The sequence below is a fragment of the Toxorhynchites rutilus genome, chromosome 1, assembly GCF_029784135.1.
Source record: "Toxorhynchites rutilus septentrionalis strain SRP chromosome 1, ASM2978413v1, whole genome shotgun sequence".
Taxonomy (NCBI): Eukaryota; Metazoa; Arthropoda; class Insecta; order Diptera; family Culicidae; genus Toxorhynchites; species Toxorhynchites rutilus.
This window is the reverse complement of record NC_073744.1, coordinates 3,644,252-3,664,130: the sequence shown is the minus strand read 5'-3', so window position 1 is coordinate 3,664,130 and position 19,879 is coordinate 3,644,252. Positions and strand designations below refer to the sequence as shown.

Sequence of the window (19,879 nt, the reverse complement as noted above, 5' to 3'; positions counted from 1 at the left end):
GGATGAATTTTGAGATGTTTTGCAGAAAAACTCGCCTCAAGTTCGGTTAGTAGATTTACGAATGATAGGTATTTTTGATTTTAAGTCACTTCTCTATGGAAAAAATACGTCAATTAGTGACAATAGGATTCAAACCCGAGAACAATCAGAGAGGGTTAGAGATTCCTGTTTTAATTGGAATCAAAATGTGGCTATGTTGATATTCAATATGCTAATATTGAATTGCATTTTGGATAGAAGCTGGAATAAAAATGCTACTTTAAGTCCGATAAATCATTGCCAAAATTATTACTATCCAACACAAGATGAAGTAATGCCTCTTCATAACAATGCTCGGACTCATGTCGCAAAAGTTATCCAAACATTCATTATCTGAGATGTTTTGACACACCCGACCGAAAAATTTGGACATAGTTTGGCAACTTACCGGCTTACTTTTTTCTAAGAAATTGAAGGTTACTCCAAAGCCAAGCCACCTTTGGAAATAGAATTTCAAAGTGGCTTGAGAGATGGGAAAAATTAGTAGTAGTCAGTAGTGGACAAAAAATTCATTCATCAAGAATGAACATGTGATATTTTTCATTAACCACATCATAATTCATGCACCGCTCTACGCTAAAGAGCAAGAGATCCACGTAGACTGGCAGACAAGGCAGCAGCTGTGCTGAAACCCGGATCCCCCGAGAGACTGAGGTTGGACAATGTGGCGATAACGCGTCAATTTCTGGTGATTTTCTCTGTACTTCCCACCCCTACCCCGGCTTCCTTGGCACAAGGATGTGCACCCTGCCACGTCGTTTTGTGTATACATATGTGATAACAACATTGTCAATATCTTCGTCGCAGCCGGTGTAAACCATTCTCGCACGCTGTCCAAATCAACTCCCCCTCACTAAATCGCAAGATAGAGATCAAAAGCGAAGAAAGAAGGGACCGCGCTGCTCTGGGATAGGATGGGATGGAATGGGATATTTGCGCACCAGCTTGCGCGCCAACTTTCGTTGATTGAAATTGGAAATGAATATAGTTATGTTGTCTTGATGTGTTTCTGTGCTTCCATGGGAAGAGCCAAAGGGAGGGTATGTGTGAAAGACAATGGATTTATCTCTGGATGTTAAACAGAATTATAGTGTTTAGGGTAATTGCTGATTGGCGTGGAGTGTTTACTGATGCTGGCAGCAGCCACTCAATCAGATTATGCAGCGTGAGTGGCTGCAGGATGGCACGAGCCGGATTGAGTTGATTGTACGATTGTACCGAAGTGAATCAAAATAGAGCGATGATGTCAGTTTGGTGATATAATTTGAACCCGTGACGCCTTTGATCATAGGAATACATCGTAGAGTATCATAAAATATTCTTTTTTTTTTTTTTTTTTCTTTCTTTATTAAAGAGATTTTCAGCCAAAGGCTGGTTCATCTCTAAAAATAAAATATTCATCAAATTGAATAAATTCCATCAATTTGTCCTACGCGCTGAAGTTTTCAACACTACAGTTATTCGCACACGGAAGATGACTCTCAAAACATCTCTGGACATTGATTAATATAAATAACATAAACTTGTTTCTTCTTGAATTAAATTACACGATTTTTAAAGAAGAAATGTGCAAACGTGGGTTACAAAGCTATAACTAAAATAGATAAATAATTTAAAAACAGGTTATTCGGCAGTCGATTGTTATTTATATATTTGCTTTTAATTGCCTCTATTTTCAGCACGATATCGCGCTCTTCCCATTTGTTCTCTTCACTTGCGACGTGAGTATTTTCGAATTATGGACGCAAGCATGCTCGTGTGGACTAAAGACATGGTGGCTGAAGGACTAAAAACATAATCCGTGACAGGATTTTTTGAAATCTCTGGCTCTCTTCATCTTGAATGGCACTAACGTTCCTAGAGCAACTTTTACCTTCTTAATGTGCGATATATTTTTATTAGTACTAAAGTTGAGATTTCTTATGCCAAAAAAACACGCCTTGAATGTATTCTAAGTGACAATCTCTAGAATATGCGTGACCACAGTGCAATAAACGATAATCGAACCCGAATGATAATGTATTACGCTAACCATTTGGCCACGGGAGCACTGATTACGGTTCTCTTCTACTTTTTCTTATATGGCACTAACGTTCCTAGAGGAACTCCGCCGTCTCAACGTAGTATTACTTGCGTCATTTTCATTAGTACTTAGTTGAGATTTCTATGCCAAATAACACGCCATGAATGCATTCTGAGTGGCAAGCTCTAGAATACGCGTGACCACAGTGCAAGTCAGAGGAAATTTCTTTGAAGAAAAATTTCCCCGACCAGAACGGGAATCGAACCCGAACCCCCGGCATGTTAGGTTTGACGCTAACCACTCGGTCACGGGAGCACAACGGTTCTCTTAAGATCCTTATTAAAGAACCTGCTTGTAAGCATGAGAATAACATCGTCCGAGGAATGATTATTAACGATGAAAAATTGGTCACTGCACTCAGCTACTCAGCTACACTCAAAATTGATTTTTAGCACATATTTTGCCATCCTGATTTATAACATTAAATGAGTTTAAAAATAACAAAAAAATTTGTTACCCTTCCATACTAGTACAGCATTTATATAATATACTAGCTGACCACTTTCGAACAAATATCAATTTCGTTGGCGCAAACATCAAATGGACTAACAACGCTTGTCACTATGTAATTATAGAACATATGGGAATTGAATATTTCGAATTTTTTCATTTCCCTTCAGAGTTTTCCGAAAATTTTCAATTGCCATGTTTGGTTGAAATATGTGTAATATTTTTATGAAACCCGCTCTCCATTCCAAAGGAGGGAGGGGTATCATACCATCATAGAAACATTTCTCGTATCTAAAAACCCTCACATTCCAAATTTAGCTCCATTCACTTGATTAGTTCTCGAGTTATGGAGAAATTTGTGTTTCATTTGTATGGCAGCCCTCCCCCCTTAGACATGCCAATTTTGGGTTCATTTGCTTCATTAATTTCCGAGTTATGCTGAAATCTGTTTTTATTTGCATGTCCGCCCCTCCTTAAAAAGGGGGAGGAGTGTCTATCCAACATAAAAACATTTATTGCACCCTAAAACGTCCACACGCCAAATTTGGGTTTGTTTGCTTCATTAATTCTCGAGTTATGCTGAAATTTAGGAAATATTTTATGATATTTTAGAAAATTGCTGAAAGTTCTACTTGCAAGTGTGCGAGTGGGAAAATATAAATATGGAATTATCATTCACTAGCAGTCCGTGATAGATTACGTTCTTCATTCATTATCATTTTACGTATGGCATAATACCTTTGTCATTAAATTTACCGTGGACTTTCAACATATGTGAATGGAAGAATTGTCAAATGACCATTTTATTTTACATTTTTCTCTGAATTTATTGCGCCTCTTAAGTGTACGTACTTCTTGAACCTCAAATTTCTTGATCGGATTTGATGAACTTCAGGCACTCAGTTTCGATTTTGACGATTTTTGACACATCTTACACATACTGGTGGATCAATCAACGTTATCTCAGCAATTTTTTATCAACATTGCGCTCTTTTATATCGAACTGATAAAAAATTTGCTCGTTAGTTCTATTTTACTATTATAGATACTGAGCAAAATCGATAGTATATCGACCGAATGAAAGCTATCGGTGGAACTGTCAAATTTATCAACTGTCAAAATATATATAAGTTTGATTTTCTTGTTGCATACATTCAGAATTTTTTTTTGGTTTGCGTACCTTATTTTTTACTTTGGAAAATATTTTGGAAACGCTCAATATATGCAACTCGCTGACACGGCGAACTTCATCTCCCCCAAATTTGATTTTTTCATAAAAATACTTTCAAACATTCACGCCTTCTTACTAACCGAACGTCCGTGAGTCCGATCGTAAAGCTCTTCATTTATTGATTGCCCTTTAACCCTGTACACTTGTCTTTTACAATAAATTTTCTAGTACTTCTACCACATCTTGTCATTATAGGAGCCGATCTGGCGTAGTGGTAACATCCATTCCATACCTCTCACGCTGAAGATCACGAGTTCAATTCTCACTCCCAACATTCTTCCAAAATTGGAAGTAAAAAGTGACGAACCAGCAAAAAGTGTTGAAAGTCACTATAATATAATACAGATATAAAAAAAAAATCTTGTCATTATAATATAATTTTTTTTTCAGGCTCAATTTTCGTTCAAAATTCTTGCAAATAACATGTTTCTCCGTTACATGGAAAACATATTTGATACAGAAAACAGACAGCTCAAATCGGACAATTCATTTCTCAAGTTTTGCGGTTTTCCACAACATTCTGCGATCCATTTTTATTTATATAGATAGAAGATATAGGAGTGCCTCTTATAACCTGAAAAAATCCATTTCGAAATTGATCTTTTTGGAACAAAGATCAATTTCGTTAGCGCAAACATCCGAAGGCGTGACAACACTTATCATCATGTAATTGAAGGTTATATGGGAAACAGATTTTTCGAATTTTTCGATTTTTCCCATTTTCCCTCGAAATTTTTCAAAAATTTACAATTATCATGTTTGGTTGAAATATGTGTTTCATTTGTATGTGACAAACCATCATAGAAACATTTCCTGTACTCAAAAATTCTCACATTCCAATTTTGGTTCCATTTGCTCTATTAACTCTCGAGTTATGTAGAAATTTGTGTTTTGTTTGTATGGTATCCCTTCCTTTCAGGGGAAAGAGGTATGTAGAACCATCATAGAGCATTTCTCGTACCTTAAAATCTTCGCGTGCCAAATTTAGCTCCATCAGTTCGATCAGTGCTCGAGCTATGTAGGAATTTGTGTTTCATTTGAATCTTTGAATCCATAGTTGGTTCTGTAGGAAGTAGAATGAAATTTGTTCCAGAAGTTGACAGCAGTTAATGTTACCTCGTTTCGTTACATGTCAAATACGAAGACTGTGGTTCCAAACTGATCAATTGGTAACGGTCGGAGTAGGGAGGAAGGTTGACAGGATTATTCCAAGGATGTTGATGTGTTGCAACCAGGATGAACTTCCTCGGTATACGTTCAATTATAGGTATCTGCGATGTGTAATACACCAGACAGGAGTATCACATTCCAGAATTCTGCACACTAAAGAACAGTAGATCGTCTTCAACGCGGTGCAATCTGAAGCGTGCCGACTAATCAAAACAAGAGCAAAAAATGCTTCGACCGCTGTGAATCCTACGTGTTCGTTGAATACGCAGATGTACCTTACCCGGTCAAGCGAATCGGTTTCCAGTTCCAGTACTCATGTTCCAGTACGTCCGAAATCTTCGAAGGTGAAAAGTGAGGACCGACTCTACTCTCAGCAGCTTCGCTTCGACTAGAACTGCTTTGGCAGTCGCCACCAACAAAAAGTAACTTGACTAGAAAATGAATTGACTAGCGAGGAAGACTGGTGAACTAGTCCAATCAGTGGTTATTTTAATTGACTCGACTAATGAATACAAATCTGCCTCTTCATTAAACTGACTTCAATCCACACTTCCATTTTCCCCTGACACTAATTCATACCCGCGTACACAATCTTATTTTTACGTCCATATGAAGAGGAACGAAAACATGATTTCTGATGCAAAAAAGAAGTTACCCCAACAATGGACGGTTTATTGTCTACCCAACGTGAACTCAAACCAACGAACTTATAGCGAATTCGTTTTTAAAACTGAGTTAGTGCCACACTGACTCTGTAATAAAAAAACAGGAAGTGGGTTATATCTATGGTATAACCGCAAGGGTGACGTAGGACTATCGTTGATTTAGAGATCATTTGTATGAAGTTGAATCTGAATTCATTCTGAATGAATGAATATTTGGAGAACATCGAAAACGAGAGCGTTACGTTGGAGGCACAAGGTTTTATGCATCCAATATTGGATACGGAAATATCCTACTGATGGGGAAGAATAATCTTCAGAAGCTATCCTGTTGATTGCGATTGATTGAAAAATCACAAAACCTAATGTATTTGGTCACAGTGTTACATGGATAGAAAACATTAAAATAAAATCTTTCATATGAATGTAATTTTAAATTCCCAGAGGAACTGGCAGATTATTTTCAGTAACGATTAGATATTTCCACATTTTCCTCGATACTGGAAGCCCACCAGTGGTTAATGCTAACTCGATAACCATCTGTTAATAGCACTTGATTGAAACATATTTGGTCACAGTGTTACATGGATAGAAAACATTCAAATAAACTCTTTCACATGAATGTATTTTTAAATTCCTAGAGGAACTGGCAGATTATTTTCCGGATCTTTCTCGATCCAAACGGAAAGAATTCCGTGCGTGTATGTGTGTGTGTGTAGCGGCTGCTTCGAGATCTTCCCGGGGAACCATTTGTAGCATCACTCTCCTCCTGATGGATTCCCTTCTGGCCTAAGGTGCACAAACAGGCTCTTGGTGACACCGTTCATCCGCGCTTTCATGATAAATGAAGAGCTTCACCACAACAGCGACAACATGCTCCAATCGCTGTTCAATTAGAACTGAGTGGATTCCCGAGCGGCGCTCGCTTATATACCGATTAGTGATTTCAATAGTCTATTTTGAAAGCAAATTTAAGACTATTGAAACAAGTTTTTGGATCAGAAAGTAACAAGTATAGAACGCGTAGACATTTTATCTTTCGAATGAAGTGTTTATCATACCATTTCGTTCAGTTGTTTAGGAGCTATTAACACTCAAAATCTCGGTCTCCGGCGTAACGCTTTCGTTTTGGAAACATTGATTTTACACCCCGGTATAGAAATGAAAGACGTAGTCCTACGTCAAAAACGTTTTCAGTTTCACGAATGCGGTGGTTTGTTGGTGTGGGTTGTATAGTCTGATTTGTTTATATTTGCGACGACAAATGTACAGTGTCGACGTCTGGTGGAGATATTAGTGCTTGGGAGGTAAAGTATTCTCTATAAGATCAGAAGGGCCAAGTGCAGTGTAAAAATATAAAAGTTTGAATGAAAATTTTTACTTCATATTGTTTGATTACCTAACACATGTAGTCCTGACACTCACTTAACCATTTGTCGATGCATTTCCTGTTTGTTCCACAAATAATTACTATTATAATATAAAATCATCATTAGACACAGTTTTCGTTCAATGTTTCTGCGATATCGGAAAAAAACCCTCTTATTTCATCACATAAAATAAATATTCGATACGTTAAAGTAAATTTTCATTCCTAATTTTGATTTTGAGAGCATGTTTATTCCTCCTGAATATCCATAATAATTTTCGCCTCCCAATGAAAGCACACGGAGCTTAATGCCGTCTACACGAATATACTCTTCAAAATCAGAATCCGAATTGGATTACTATTCAAATAATACAAAAGCAAGAGCAGCAGGTTTTCCATTTTCATAGTCTCTATTTTTAGATTTTCCAAAACAATACTCGGAACTTGACAGTTCAGTATAGTTGTATTGGTGAACCCGAGAGCCAACCCGTGAAACATCTCAGTGCGAAACTAACAGTTTTCGGGGCGAACTAGTGCGACACTGAGTGCGAAACTGAGTGAATAAAAAAACGTTTAGACAGCAGTTAGTGCGGCACTGGGGTTGAAACTGAACAAAAACGAATTCGCTATTAGACATTTATCAAGTAGGCTATAAAGGTTCTCGCATTAGTATTAGTTAGTATTAGGCGTGCAAAATAGCGCACACACACTGCATGTTATTCTATACGTGTAAGTAATTTTCGTGTACGGTACAAACAAATCTTTCTCACATGTAGCGTATGTCAAACCACGTTCAACTCAAACATCGATGCACATGTACATGGGAGAGAGAAAGAGAGGAACGAGTTCATTTTGGAGGAAGTCACTTCAAAATGCAATGAGGACAATTTGACTGGGAAGAATGAAATGATATAGTCGAGTCGGTAGAGGGAGATAGCGACTAAACAGGGGTTAGACATCAATTGAATATAGGCTACCCAAAGTCAAAATCAATATGGCGTCATTTGTTTACCAACATACCATTTGCGAGGATTGAAATCGTTTAAATCGCGGAAATTGCGCTGCTTTATTTCTAACTGCATAAGCGATTTTCATATTTCGGTTTCACATGGAGGTGTTCAGATTCAACATGGAGTTTAAAGTTAGCCACTATTTGACTATATAACCGGACCGTGTTGTAAACAACAGTAATTGTCAGAACCAAAATGTCAGTAAACCGCAGCAATATTGGGTACATTGGCAATATGAGGGATTTGACGTTTTAGTCATACCCCTGCGACTAAACGCCCGACTGACTGTTCAGTCGTTTTGGCAGAGAAACTGCGTGGGGAAGCCAAAAGTCATTACTAACTGACTATGGATATAGTCAGTCAGTTAGTCACCTGACTATCTTCAGTTGACTATGACTATGCAGAGCCCTGCTCATGATAAGTAAGGTTGTAACGGCGAGCGAGGAAGATAATCTTGCACTTCTTTGTGTTGACAAACACACTGTTAACGCCACACCATATTAGCACAGTATTTAAGCCTTCTTGCAGCGCGATATGATCCGGAGTCGTAATAGTGCTACGATATAAATTCAGATCATTGGCAAAGAAAAGGTTAGATTAAGGGAGCAGTTGATACATGAATACATCAAGTGGAACAAATCCTGAGATGATAGTTTTCGCGTTAAATCCGATTGATATTAGTAAAGGTACCCATAGATTGGAGTGAAATTATTAACTGGGATATAATTTAGGAAGGATCTGCACAAGAAAGGTGGGAGCAGTTGTGGACCGAGTTTGCAAACAGCCAATTCATTTGAGTGCTTATGTGGCCACGTGGATTAGAAATAAAAGAACCCGAAGACATCGAAGAAGCAGTAGCATCTACGCCACTACTTCCGATTTTAAAAAAAGTATAGCAACTGTGCACGTGTGATGAAATAAATTCGGTCCTAGACTGTGGCTGTGAAAGCTTCCAGAGGAAGATAATAAGCATCCAGGCGGAAAGACTTATCATTAGTATAATAATCAGCGGCGTCGAGTGAAGCTTCCGCACCCGGGGCGGAAAAGCTCATCGTGGATGTTGTACGAATTATTAAGAATGATTATTACCAACCCAAGTTAGCGTAGAAAGGCTGTGCTCTGCTTTGAAAAATTGTGAAATCAGATCTTCGAGCCTCAAAGAAGGAAGATTTGGCTGAAGCAATTCTGTTTTTACGAGTATAGAATACTATAGAATCTGATTTAAATTCGTTTATTTTTAAAGGAGTCAAACTTTTAACTATATTTGTACTAGTATATATCAACATTTTCCATAAATTTAAGGTTAATGAGGTAGGAAACCGATTACTCGCAGTCCACACGAGTTCAGAAGGGTGACATATTCTCTTTACGAAAAGGAAGGCTAATTTTTGATGTTTTTTTTTAATGTCTAATCAGAGAAAATCGTAAATTAGATGTTCTAATGAAAACACTGGTTTCGAATCATTTCATTTTTTTTAGCAGAAATCGGAGTCGGAGTTGGTACTAATAATTGTGAAGAGTCGGAGTCGGGAAATTTTTCTCTGAAATTGAATGCTTCGGCAATTTGTAAAACATTGATTCTATTTTTTTTCGTTTTTCTGGAAGTAACAATTTAAGTGATTCTAATGAGTTTTCAGAAAATCATGTTTGGCGATCGAGCGTGAAAATCAAACTCCTGAGCAACGCACAGAAACGAATCAATAACTTCGAAAACATGTGTTGTGAAACTGCCGTAGTAACTGGGTTAACGGGTTTTTCAATAGGGACGCTACAAAAGTAGACCGATAGGAACAGCAAATGACGCAACGGGTTTTGATCTGGTAAACAAGCTGGCAAGTCCAGAATTTGAAACCTCTATTCATTAAACCATGCCATAGCCTTCGGGATTTTATGAATTGATGGCAAATTACCCAATTTTCACATTGTTTTTTATGCAAAAATAGCAGTCAATGATTCTAGAGTACTTCGTTGCACTTCTGACTGTTCGTTCGTGTTTCTGAGAAAATTCTCCACAAACCACTGAAGCACTTCAGAATCATTTACCTATGTTTTTGCATAAAAAACACCGTGATAATTGGATAGTTTGGCATCAAAAATCCGGAAAGCTATGGCATGGTTTAATGAATAGGGGCTTTAAATTCTGGACTTGTCAGCTTGTTTACCAGATCAAAACCCTATCAAGAATTTATGAGGAGTGATTGTGCGAATAGTAGATGCGGCTTACAAGCAGCATGAGTGATTTGAAGAGCCTCAACGAATGGTATTCTCCACGTAGAACGAGATATACACTACAACATGGCGCAGCTTGGTCGAAACCACCCCGAATAGGTTATTTGAACTGATTGAGAACTAAGAGATGACCTACGAATAAGAAACTTATTGTAATTAGTGTGAAATTGACGTTAATTTTGTAAAGGAGTGAGAGTTTTTCCATCTGGTTCTATAGTTATGAAATACTGGAATTTTAGTTTTTTGAATGTTTCGAGCACAACAAAAATATTAAAATGGCCAGTCTTATCAATAAAAATAGTTATTGTATTCTACATTTTATACTTCAATTCAACCGACTTTTTACATATCTCTAGAAACTCAGAAAAATGGAGTGGTTCTATAGTTATGAAACGCAATGTACAATTTTAAAATATCTGGAGGGAACATGATCAAATTTGTCCGAGACGAAGTTCGTTGGGTCTGCTAGCTGACTACAAACTATCATGTTTACGTATATCGGTAAAAGGAAAATTAACAAGTTTGGACACAAAAATCAATATTTTATGCGATTATAGTTAAAAGTCGCCTGTTTATTATAATCCAATATTCAGACTGCATTCAATTTACGTAAACTCAATATATGTTTCTGATGTTCCAGTTTTGAGAAATTGTTGTTTCGTTTAAGACTGTTTGAAACTTCCCGACTGAGTCAATTTCAAACTGTTAAGCAATATGATTTACACAATTTCTTAAGTGTTTCCCAATTGTCTACTTGGCTGTTAGTCAAACAAACAACACGAAAGCAGTTGCAGTCTCAGAACCAACATGCCATCAGCATCACGAATTGTTTCAAAACTCAGATTCTATTTAAAACCATTGAGCGTATGGCCGACTATACACAATACTGCAGGGTCAGGCATTTCCCGCTCAGGGCATTCATCACGTGCATCGGCAGCGCCCAAAAGCATGTTGGAAAATCTGTTCTAAACATAGAACCGTTCCCCCGCAGCCGCCCATATGCATAAATCTCCTCCATCATCGCATCGGCGTATGCGTGGTGTAATTTGTTTTTGGTTCATGTCATCGTCACTATATGATGAACAAAAAAAAACATAAATAGCCGAGATTGTAAAAATATTCTTTTTGTGTGTCAACCAGGATGTGGGAGCATTTGCGTTCGCTTCAATCCGCCCATTTCACCACAATGGGAATGCATGGGAACACTTGTTGGTAGCCCAAGAGATGGGGCCACGTGATTCGACGGTGGAAACAATGAGACCGGCAACTCTCCCTTATGCTAATTGAGATCAATTGTTAGCACCTTCCGTTTTTCGCTCGTCCCGTTAAGTCTGGGGCAAGCGTTTGGATGCAATAACGACGAGATTCATTGTTGGAGGGGATTAATGAGAGATAGAAGCATGAAACACAACACGGGAGGCGGACGATGACTGATTATGCTTTTGTTTCGATTTAGCCCTTCTTCTTCTCTGCCGAGTGTAAAGTATGATGGAAGCATAAAAACTGGCGTTTCCCATATTAAGCCACAAACAGACTACATATAGTTGAGCTCAATTTACGGTGTAGGATCAGGTTTTGCTAGTTATTTTTTGTGCAGCCACGTCGATGACGTGATTCGTGGACTCAGTGATTCAATACCAAACAAGGTGTAGAAAAAGTAGATAAAATATCGTCCAACCGTAGCGAGCGCACGGACGGCGGTCGCTTATGCAATCACTTTCGAGAGTGCTACATGCTACATGGTGTCACAGCGTTTTTAAAAATACAAAAATAGAAAATGAGTTCACTCTCTCTCAGATAACTCTCGGATGCTACGCAAACGTGGTTATCGGTCTTCCGGCACCAATCACCAAACACACCTTCGATCCAATCTGATTTCCGCACTGGCCAACTTGCAGATGCACAATTTCTCTCATGGTGATAACTACTTCAAACTTCAATTGCCGTGGAAAATCGAATTAGCGTTTTCTTCGCGTTCACTATTGTTCACTTTTTGTACTTTACTCGCGCGACCGACAGAATCCAACTCTACCTCACAGTGACCGAATTAAATTTGTGCATTTACGTTGCAACGAGGCGTTTTGTTCTAACTTGGGCGTTATGCAATCGTATGCTGGTCTTCCGAGAAGCCGTTCTATGATGCTCTCTGGTGGATGGTTGACTGGTGTGGTGAAATTAATGCCACGCACTACGACGGCTCCTCACTACACGATTTTTCTCTGCTGCGTAATTACGAACGATCCGACCGGCGACAAGCTGAACACTGAGTGAAGTGAAATGAACTTTTTCACTCAACTACACTTTATTTTCCATTCAAGAGAGCTACACACCATCAAACCAACCCATCGGAGACCGGCTATGTATAAGAGACGAGAAAGTCCAACTCATGCGACCGCATCAAACGAAATTGTTTCAAATTGCAGCACCCGGTGGGCCAGCAGTGGTGGTAGATGCGCTGATTTGGCGGTTAATTGACTTTTGTACACCGGGGGTGATGCGGGTGATTTTTTTTTCGACAATGTTTACATTTTATTTCGATTGATACTATTTCTTGTACATATGTTGTCAGGCAGCTAATTGGATCGTTTGGAAAAGTATTTAGTGCAGCGGTTTTTCCGCGGAGAAAGTATCATCTCCAAAACAACACTTCGAAATAATTTATTGATGGAGTCATTGACTCGACAGTTTTCTTCCGCCGACAGCCGCCCACTCATTTCGGCGTCATCGCGGTATCATATCGAATGTTAGCTGCAAAGATGAAATCGAAAGATATCGTTATCATCTTCCTCCATTAGACTTTATGTTATTCGTATAATAGTTTCATTCCATAACGATCGACCGATTTATATACTGTATCTTCCTTTCTATTTTCAGAAAACCAAATGAGGAAACGACAGAAGTGCACAATTCTAATGGGTTATCCATAATTTCAGGGATTGTATCATTTGATTCTGAATAAAATAATTTGGGATCTACAAATACTAGGTAGTAAACGACCGGTACTTCGTATATCTGCAGGGATAAAATAGACCCCAATTGTGGTGCACTGCTTTCTCATCTAGTAATTAATAGGCTGACCAAATAGTTTAAGAATAAAAACGGGACACTTAAAAATTATTTAATTTTTTGAAGAATTTTAATGAATGAATTAGATGCTAAAGATACTTTGCGGAGAAGATTATGGTTTTTACAAGTTTTGTCATAACATTCATAACATTTCAGATCAAAATTCTGTTTGACAATTATCACGTAATTTATCCCAAGATTTTCTGTTGTTCAAATATTGATGATCGTAGGAAAATCCTTTCGACTGATGCTGTAGTATCGCGTCCTCTTCCCTCGCTGGTCGTCACACCAATCCCTTGCTGATACTGCTCCCCGATTCATCTTCGCTATGTTCTCACTACTACACTCTCAGTAAACCAAAGTATGTTAATCGGAAAGGTAACTCTATTTTTACCGAGACAAAGATTCTTGATGACTAATATACTACAATCCCCCCCTTGGAATAAAAATGAATAAAACTATTACCTTTTGAGTTATTTATTTTAATATAAACACTTTTTACATTTTAATGAGCAATATAATCATCAAATTTACTGGCAGCCTTCGTATTCTTTTCATGTGTACTCCTGCAGAAGAAGGATCGATAGGATCATCATCTCGGACTTGTGGCTCGGAAACGGAGCCATCTTGCGGATCCTCTAAATCTTTATTTTCAACGCTCTCTAATACTTTTTTCAAATGAGCTGAGTTTCGCCTGTACTCTTTACCAGAGCTTGTAGATTTTATAATTGTATCAGATCCAACTTTGCTCTGCACGATGTACTCCTCGTTACTGAAGTTAGTATCCAGCTTATTACTCATCCGCATACGTTTCGCCAGTACCGTATCACCCTCCTTAATTTTGGAGCTTTTGGCCTTTCGCTTACCATCACCATAGTCCTTTCCTTTTTGTTTTACCACTGCATCACGCTTACGTACTGCGCCATCCTCGTTGAAGATCATGATCGATGGTACCTTGCTTTTGATGCGCCTTCCAAACATAAGTTCTCCCGGTGGTTTCCCTGTAGATGGATGCTTCGTCGAATGATACGTCAATATGTAATCACGCAATTCCTTTCTCCAATCCAGACCCAACTCCTGTGCGATACGGAGTCGTTTCAGAATTGATCTATTCTGCCGCTCTACCTCGCCGTTCGACTGGGGCCAGTAAGGGATTGTATTCACAATTTTGAATCCAGTTGATTCACAAAACTCTTTTAACTCTGTGCACTCAGCACTAAACTGAGGAGCATTATCTGCCCTAATAAACGATGGGATGCCGAACCTTCCGCACATAATAGCCAGTTCTCTAATCACATCGTTTGCTGTGGTGGACTCCATCTCGCAAACCTCGATAAATCTAGAATAATAGTCAATCACTACGAACAGACTTTGTCCATCCGGCAATGGACCAAGAAAATCTACCGCCAGTGTGTGCCAAGGATATGACGGAAGTTGACTGCGCGACATAGTTTCCGGTGGATCTGGTGCTGCCACAAGAGTGCATCCTCTACAGCCTTTTACGTAGTTCTCAACATCTGCATCCATTTTCGGCCACCAAACATTTGACCTTAAATGATTCTTCATCATCGTTATTCCCGGGTGACCATCATGGGCGGCCGACAACACTCTATTCCTTAGAGATCTCGGAACAACAATCCGATCCCCTCTGAGCAAAACATCTTCAAACTGGCACAGCTCATTTGTCACCACCCGGTATTCAATAGGCAAGTTATCTGGGTCCTTGAGTAGAGAATCCAAGACGCTTTTGATTTCAGGGTCCGATACTGATGCATCTTGGATTTCTTTCCACGTAAGGGCTGTAGAAGAAAGAGCTGACATAGTTACTTCTTGAACCATTATCTCTTCGTTAACGTCGAATGGTCTGGGAGTTTGTACCGCCAGGCGGGAAAAGGAATCAGCGACGTTTTCTTTGCCCGCGATATGTATCACCCTGTAGTCAAATGTTTGTAGCCTTAATACCCAGCGTTCGATTCGTGCGCACGGCTTGGAACGGATTGCAAACAAAAACGCCAATGCTTTGCAATCAGTCATAATATCGAACGATCTCCCTAGCAAATAAAACTGAAAACGCTCTACTGCCCAGACAATAGCCAGCGCCTCTTTTTCAGTCTGGCAGTATCTACGCTCAGTTTCGGTCAACGATTTAGAAGCGAAACTTACTACGCGATGCTCATTATGTCGATTGAACTGAACTAGCAGTGCACCTAACCCATACGGACTTGCATCAACAATGACGGCCGTTCTATCTTCTAATCTGTAGAATCCCAGATTTTGGACATTACTTAAAGCCGATTTTATCTCGTTGAAAGAATCACCCTGTTCTTTTGACCATTCAAATTTGACATCCTTTGCTAACAACTTTCGTAGAGGCTGATCTATAGTTGCCAAATTCGGTATGAACTTATTCATGTAGTTGGCTAAGCCAAGGAAACTGCGGAGCTCTTGTTCATTTTGAGGTTCACGAAAAGATAGCAAAGCTCGCATCTTCGTGGCAGATGGCCGGATCCCTTTACTAGAAATTCTGTGTCCCAGGAAGTCTAGCTCGGTAACACGAAACTGGCATTTTTCCCAGTTGAGTGCCACATTTCGACTTTTCAAACGAAACATCACCTGAAATAATTCATACTTTGTAAGGAATCGCCGTTTACTGAATAAAACAAGCTCTAGTCGAAATCCATCAAATCTACTTTATTGTTAATCAAAAACATGTTAAATTACCTCACTGAGCCGTGCGTCATGCTCTTCCATATCTTTCCCTTCGATGATGACGTCATCGAGGTACCAGGCTACACCCTCACACCCGGCTAGAATCTCATCCATAGCCTTTTGGAAGAGCTCTGGTGCAGTCACCAAACCGAAGGGCATCCGTTTGAAACGGAACAGTCCTCGTCCCGTGATGAAGGTGGTCACGTCCTTAGATTCGTCGTCGAGCTCGATTTGCAAAAAGGCCTCCTTTATGTCCAGTTTACTCCAGATTGTGCCTTTACCTAGGCGCGCAATGTGGTCATCAACCACCGGCATAGGATGATGCTCCCTGAGAACCGCCTCGTTCACACGGCGAAGGTCCACGCACAACCGCACCTCACCGTTTGCCTTTCCTACAACGACGAGTGGGGATACCCAGGTGGTAGGCCCTATTTTCGGCTCAATAATGTCATGTCGAAGTAGCTCGTCCAACTTCTTGTTGACAGCTGCTTCCAAAGGCAAAGGTAAGCGGCGCACAGGTTGAAACACAGGAACCATGTTCGGATCCATGTGAATGAACGCTTTGACATCCTTAATAGTCGAGAAAGGCAATGGTGCATCGTCGACCTGATTAATATTCAATCCAACTTTAAGGATTCCCAAGCTCTTTGCCGTAGTGTCACCGAGTAGGCAACGCTGTCCACCTTCGACGACTAGGAATTCAGCCTGCATTTTTTTCTCACCAACCTCTATCTCCGCTACAAACGTCCCCAAAATCTTCAACGGATCGTTATTTCCGTAGGCCTTGAGAATCCTGGTGCTTCCTTTCGTGGATGAAATCAATTTTACGCGTTCCTCTTTCAGTTTCGACCAGGCAACATTGCTGATCAAATTTGCGTCGGCGCCGGAGTCAATCAGCATGTCCACATCAACGCCACCGATGCCGCACGTCAGAACATTGCTCTCATTGCCGGAATAAAAAGCATAGTATACCTTGTCCTGCTCATCTTCCTCCTTGGCGTTGTTTCCAACATTAGGAATCTGCTTTTCATCCTCAACCGCCCGAACTTGGTCACTGCCCTGAACAGGCGCAGTATGCTGTTTCTGCTTACGGCACAGACGTTCGAAGTGGCCATAAATTTGACAATTTCTACACTGTTTGCCACGAGCTGGGCACAACTTCGAAGCGGCCAGATGATCTGCCCTGCCACAGTTGTAGCACGCTTTATTCCGCGCCGGATTGGACTTTGCCGATGTACCTCTGTTGGTCGCAAATCGTTCCTTCGACGGACCCACTCGAAAAATCTTTTGCGGTGGCTCGTTCATCTCCTCGATTTGATGGTCCACACCTTCCAATGATATTCCCAGAGCTTCAATCTCGGCGAATGGCAAGTCTTTGAGCAAAATCCTTCTTCTAACCTCGTTCGAATTGCATCCCTCTACCACCGAACAAGCGTTCGGTGGTCAACGATTCGATAACACTGAAGAAATTCGTGACGCAGTTACATCGTACTTCAAAAAGTAGGACGCTACGCACTTCGCGCCCGGAATAGAAACACTCGTGCCACGCTATTAAAAATGCCTCGAACATTACGGCGATTATGTAGAGAAATAGAAAATAAAACGTAGAATACGAAAACCACCTTGATTTTTGTCCTAACTTTATTTTTCCGCGATTTCTGAGGCACTGAAACTTATTTTTTGAAAGACCCTCGTATATAAACTGGATTTTTTACTAATGTCACTTTAAATCGCCGGGATAGACTTCATTATAAGACTGTTAAGTTTCCCCTAGGCTAGCCTTTAATTTTTCAATGTACTCTAACGCAGTGCCTTGAAAAATTTGCACAGTTTCAAGAAATTAAGCCTCAAGTAATTCATCTGAATCAACTAGTCCTACGTCAAGATTACGTTCTTCAGTAAGGGTGCTACATCAAAAAAACATTACATTTTTTTATGGGAATAGTTTCAACGTTAATAACAATTTGCTGCCAACGGCTGTTGACGGATGAATGGACAAAGATTTGTATACCAATCGAATTGGAAGCTCTCTGAGAATCGTTTGATATGTTATGCTTTACGATTTTCTAATTCGTAAATGGTTGAAATTAACATAAATTGGAAGCATATCCATTTTCTCACAAATTGGTTTTGTGAATTTCTTTGCTCACCTGCCTGTGAATTTAATATCGAGGAACGAGTGGAGTTGTGAGGTATAATTTTCATATACCACTGCGTGTGTGCTCAAAGTGCTCGCTCGAACTGCAAATGCAGCGTTCTTTCACACGGACACTGTGAAGTGAGGAGATATTGTAAATTAATTCCGCCCGTTTATAACTTATCGGATATAAATAAGCCATTCACGATTTCTATTACTCATTCTCGTTCCAACTAGCAACCAGTCGGCAGTTTCTCTGATGTCACACATACCGGATATAACCGCAAGGGTGACGCTAGAATGGAATGAATCAATTCTCAATGATGTTCTATTTTTGTGGTTGAACGATTCTTTTAATGCATAAATTAAAAGGCACCCTGAATATGAAAGAACATAATCAAAACATTGTATTTTGATTAAAACTAATGGTGCGCTCTTCTTTGTCATCTTTTATCATTTAAGTATAGAAGTAACTTCCAGAATCTTATAGAGATTTCTAGTATTGTGACGTCGAGAACCCCTCATAGAACAACTGTGGGAATCTCCGCAACATTCGGCTAGTGAAGGAAATCGCCCTCGTTTTATAACTGTCAATGTCATGAGTGACGAGGCAAATTATTACAAAAATTACATCTCGTGTTAGAAGACAATCGGTTGAAATGCAGAAGAGAAAATTTCTTCTTCTAATTAAAATTAATTAAAATCTTGGTTGGTAAAATCTAAAATTAGTTGGAATTATTTACAGTCGTGAGTAAATATCAATTATTAGAAAATCCTACAGAATCCTACATAAACATAACCGAAAATTGAAATAGCGTCTACTAAGAATTAGTACGGAGAAAAACTGTTAATTATGAGTAGTTTATATTTTTAAAAATAAAATTCTTATTATAAATAAAATATTTACAGCTAAAGCTGATCCGACCTAACGCTAGAGTTTTCGTGAGGATCAGTCACAACAAGCATAAAGGCGTTCTCCAAATATTATATTTTAATAATTCGAATCTGTTTATCTGTTTAAAGGCTATGTTGTTTTGATATGAATTCACTCGATTATTCTTTTTTAAGTCATTGGACCCATTTCAACGTGACGTGACAACGTTTTGACTCACTGAAAACAGTTTTTTTGCTTCTCGTTTTCATGTATAAATCACATGATTTCCAAATAATAAACGATGTTAAAAGAAAATTGAGAAAATTGTTACAAACATCTTCAGTTGGAGAATATTTCACAGTTGAGTTCGCTTGTTGTCAGCTCAATACTTTTGTGACGTGACAACACCTGTCTTTTTGTGGTTTCCGTCTTTTGAACATTAATGTTGTATTTTCAAAAGATGAACGTCGATTCCTGTATATTCAGTTTTTCGGAAACCTCGCAGGATTTTTGCAAAAATCGGCATGCATTTTGTGACGTGCGGAAAAACAGTTCCCACAAAGCGTTGTCACGTCACACAATCAATAAGTTGTATTAAATGAGAATTTCACCGTATTCTAGCAAGCTGTTTACATTTTTTTTATGTTTTTTATTACTCTGAATACCTCTCGCTTTTCTTTGCGATCCTTTCCTAAAGCCTATGCTATAGGGGAAGGTGGTGTCTCACAGCAACGTTATTTCCTACCCAATTTTCAGTAGTATTAAATGAAAAGTGTCACAACGCTGACAATATGATAACATGGTAATATTTTCTGGCTCTATTAATTCTTGCATTTTAGCGCCGTTTCGC

At 39.1% G+C, this 19,879-nt stretch overlaps 2 protein-coding genes across 2 annotated transcripts in view; both read right to left on the bottom strand.

Annotated features, from left to right (window-relative positions):
• Window positions 1-12,535, bottom strand: part of LOC129764950 (tubulin beta chain-like) — a 33,873-nt gene extending 21,338 nt beyond the window's left edge. The window contains exon 1 of the mRNA XM_055764639.1: window positions 12,103-12,535. Coding sequence (XP_055620614.1) covers window positions 12,103-12,159 — 57 coding nt within the window. The 5' untranslated portion in view covers window positions 12,160-12,535. The remainder of the gene's footprint in view (window positions 1-12,102) is intronic.
• A 1,272-nt stretch (window positions 12,536-13,807) lies between these two features.
• Window positions 13,808-17,323, bottom strand: LOC129761818 (uncharacterized protein K02A2.6-like). Its single transcript, XM_055759607.1, has 2 exons — window positions 16,031-17,323; window positions 13,808-15,922 (listed from the first exon to the last, which is right to left on the bottom strand). The coding sequence occupies exons 1-2, from the start codon at window positions 17,321-17,323 to the stop codon at window positions 13,808-13,810; spliced, it is 3,408 nt and encodes a 1,135-aa protein (XP_055615582.1).
• Between the last annotated feature and the right edge of the window lie 2,556 nt (window positions 17,324-19,879).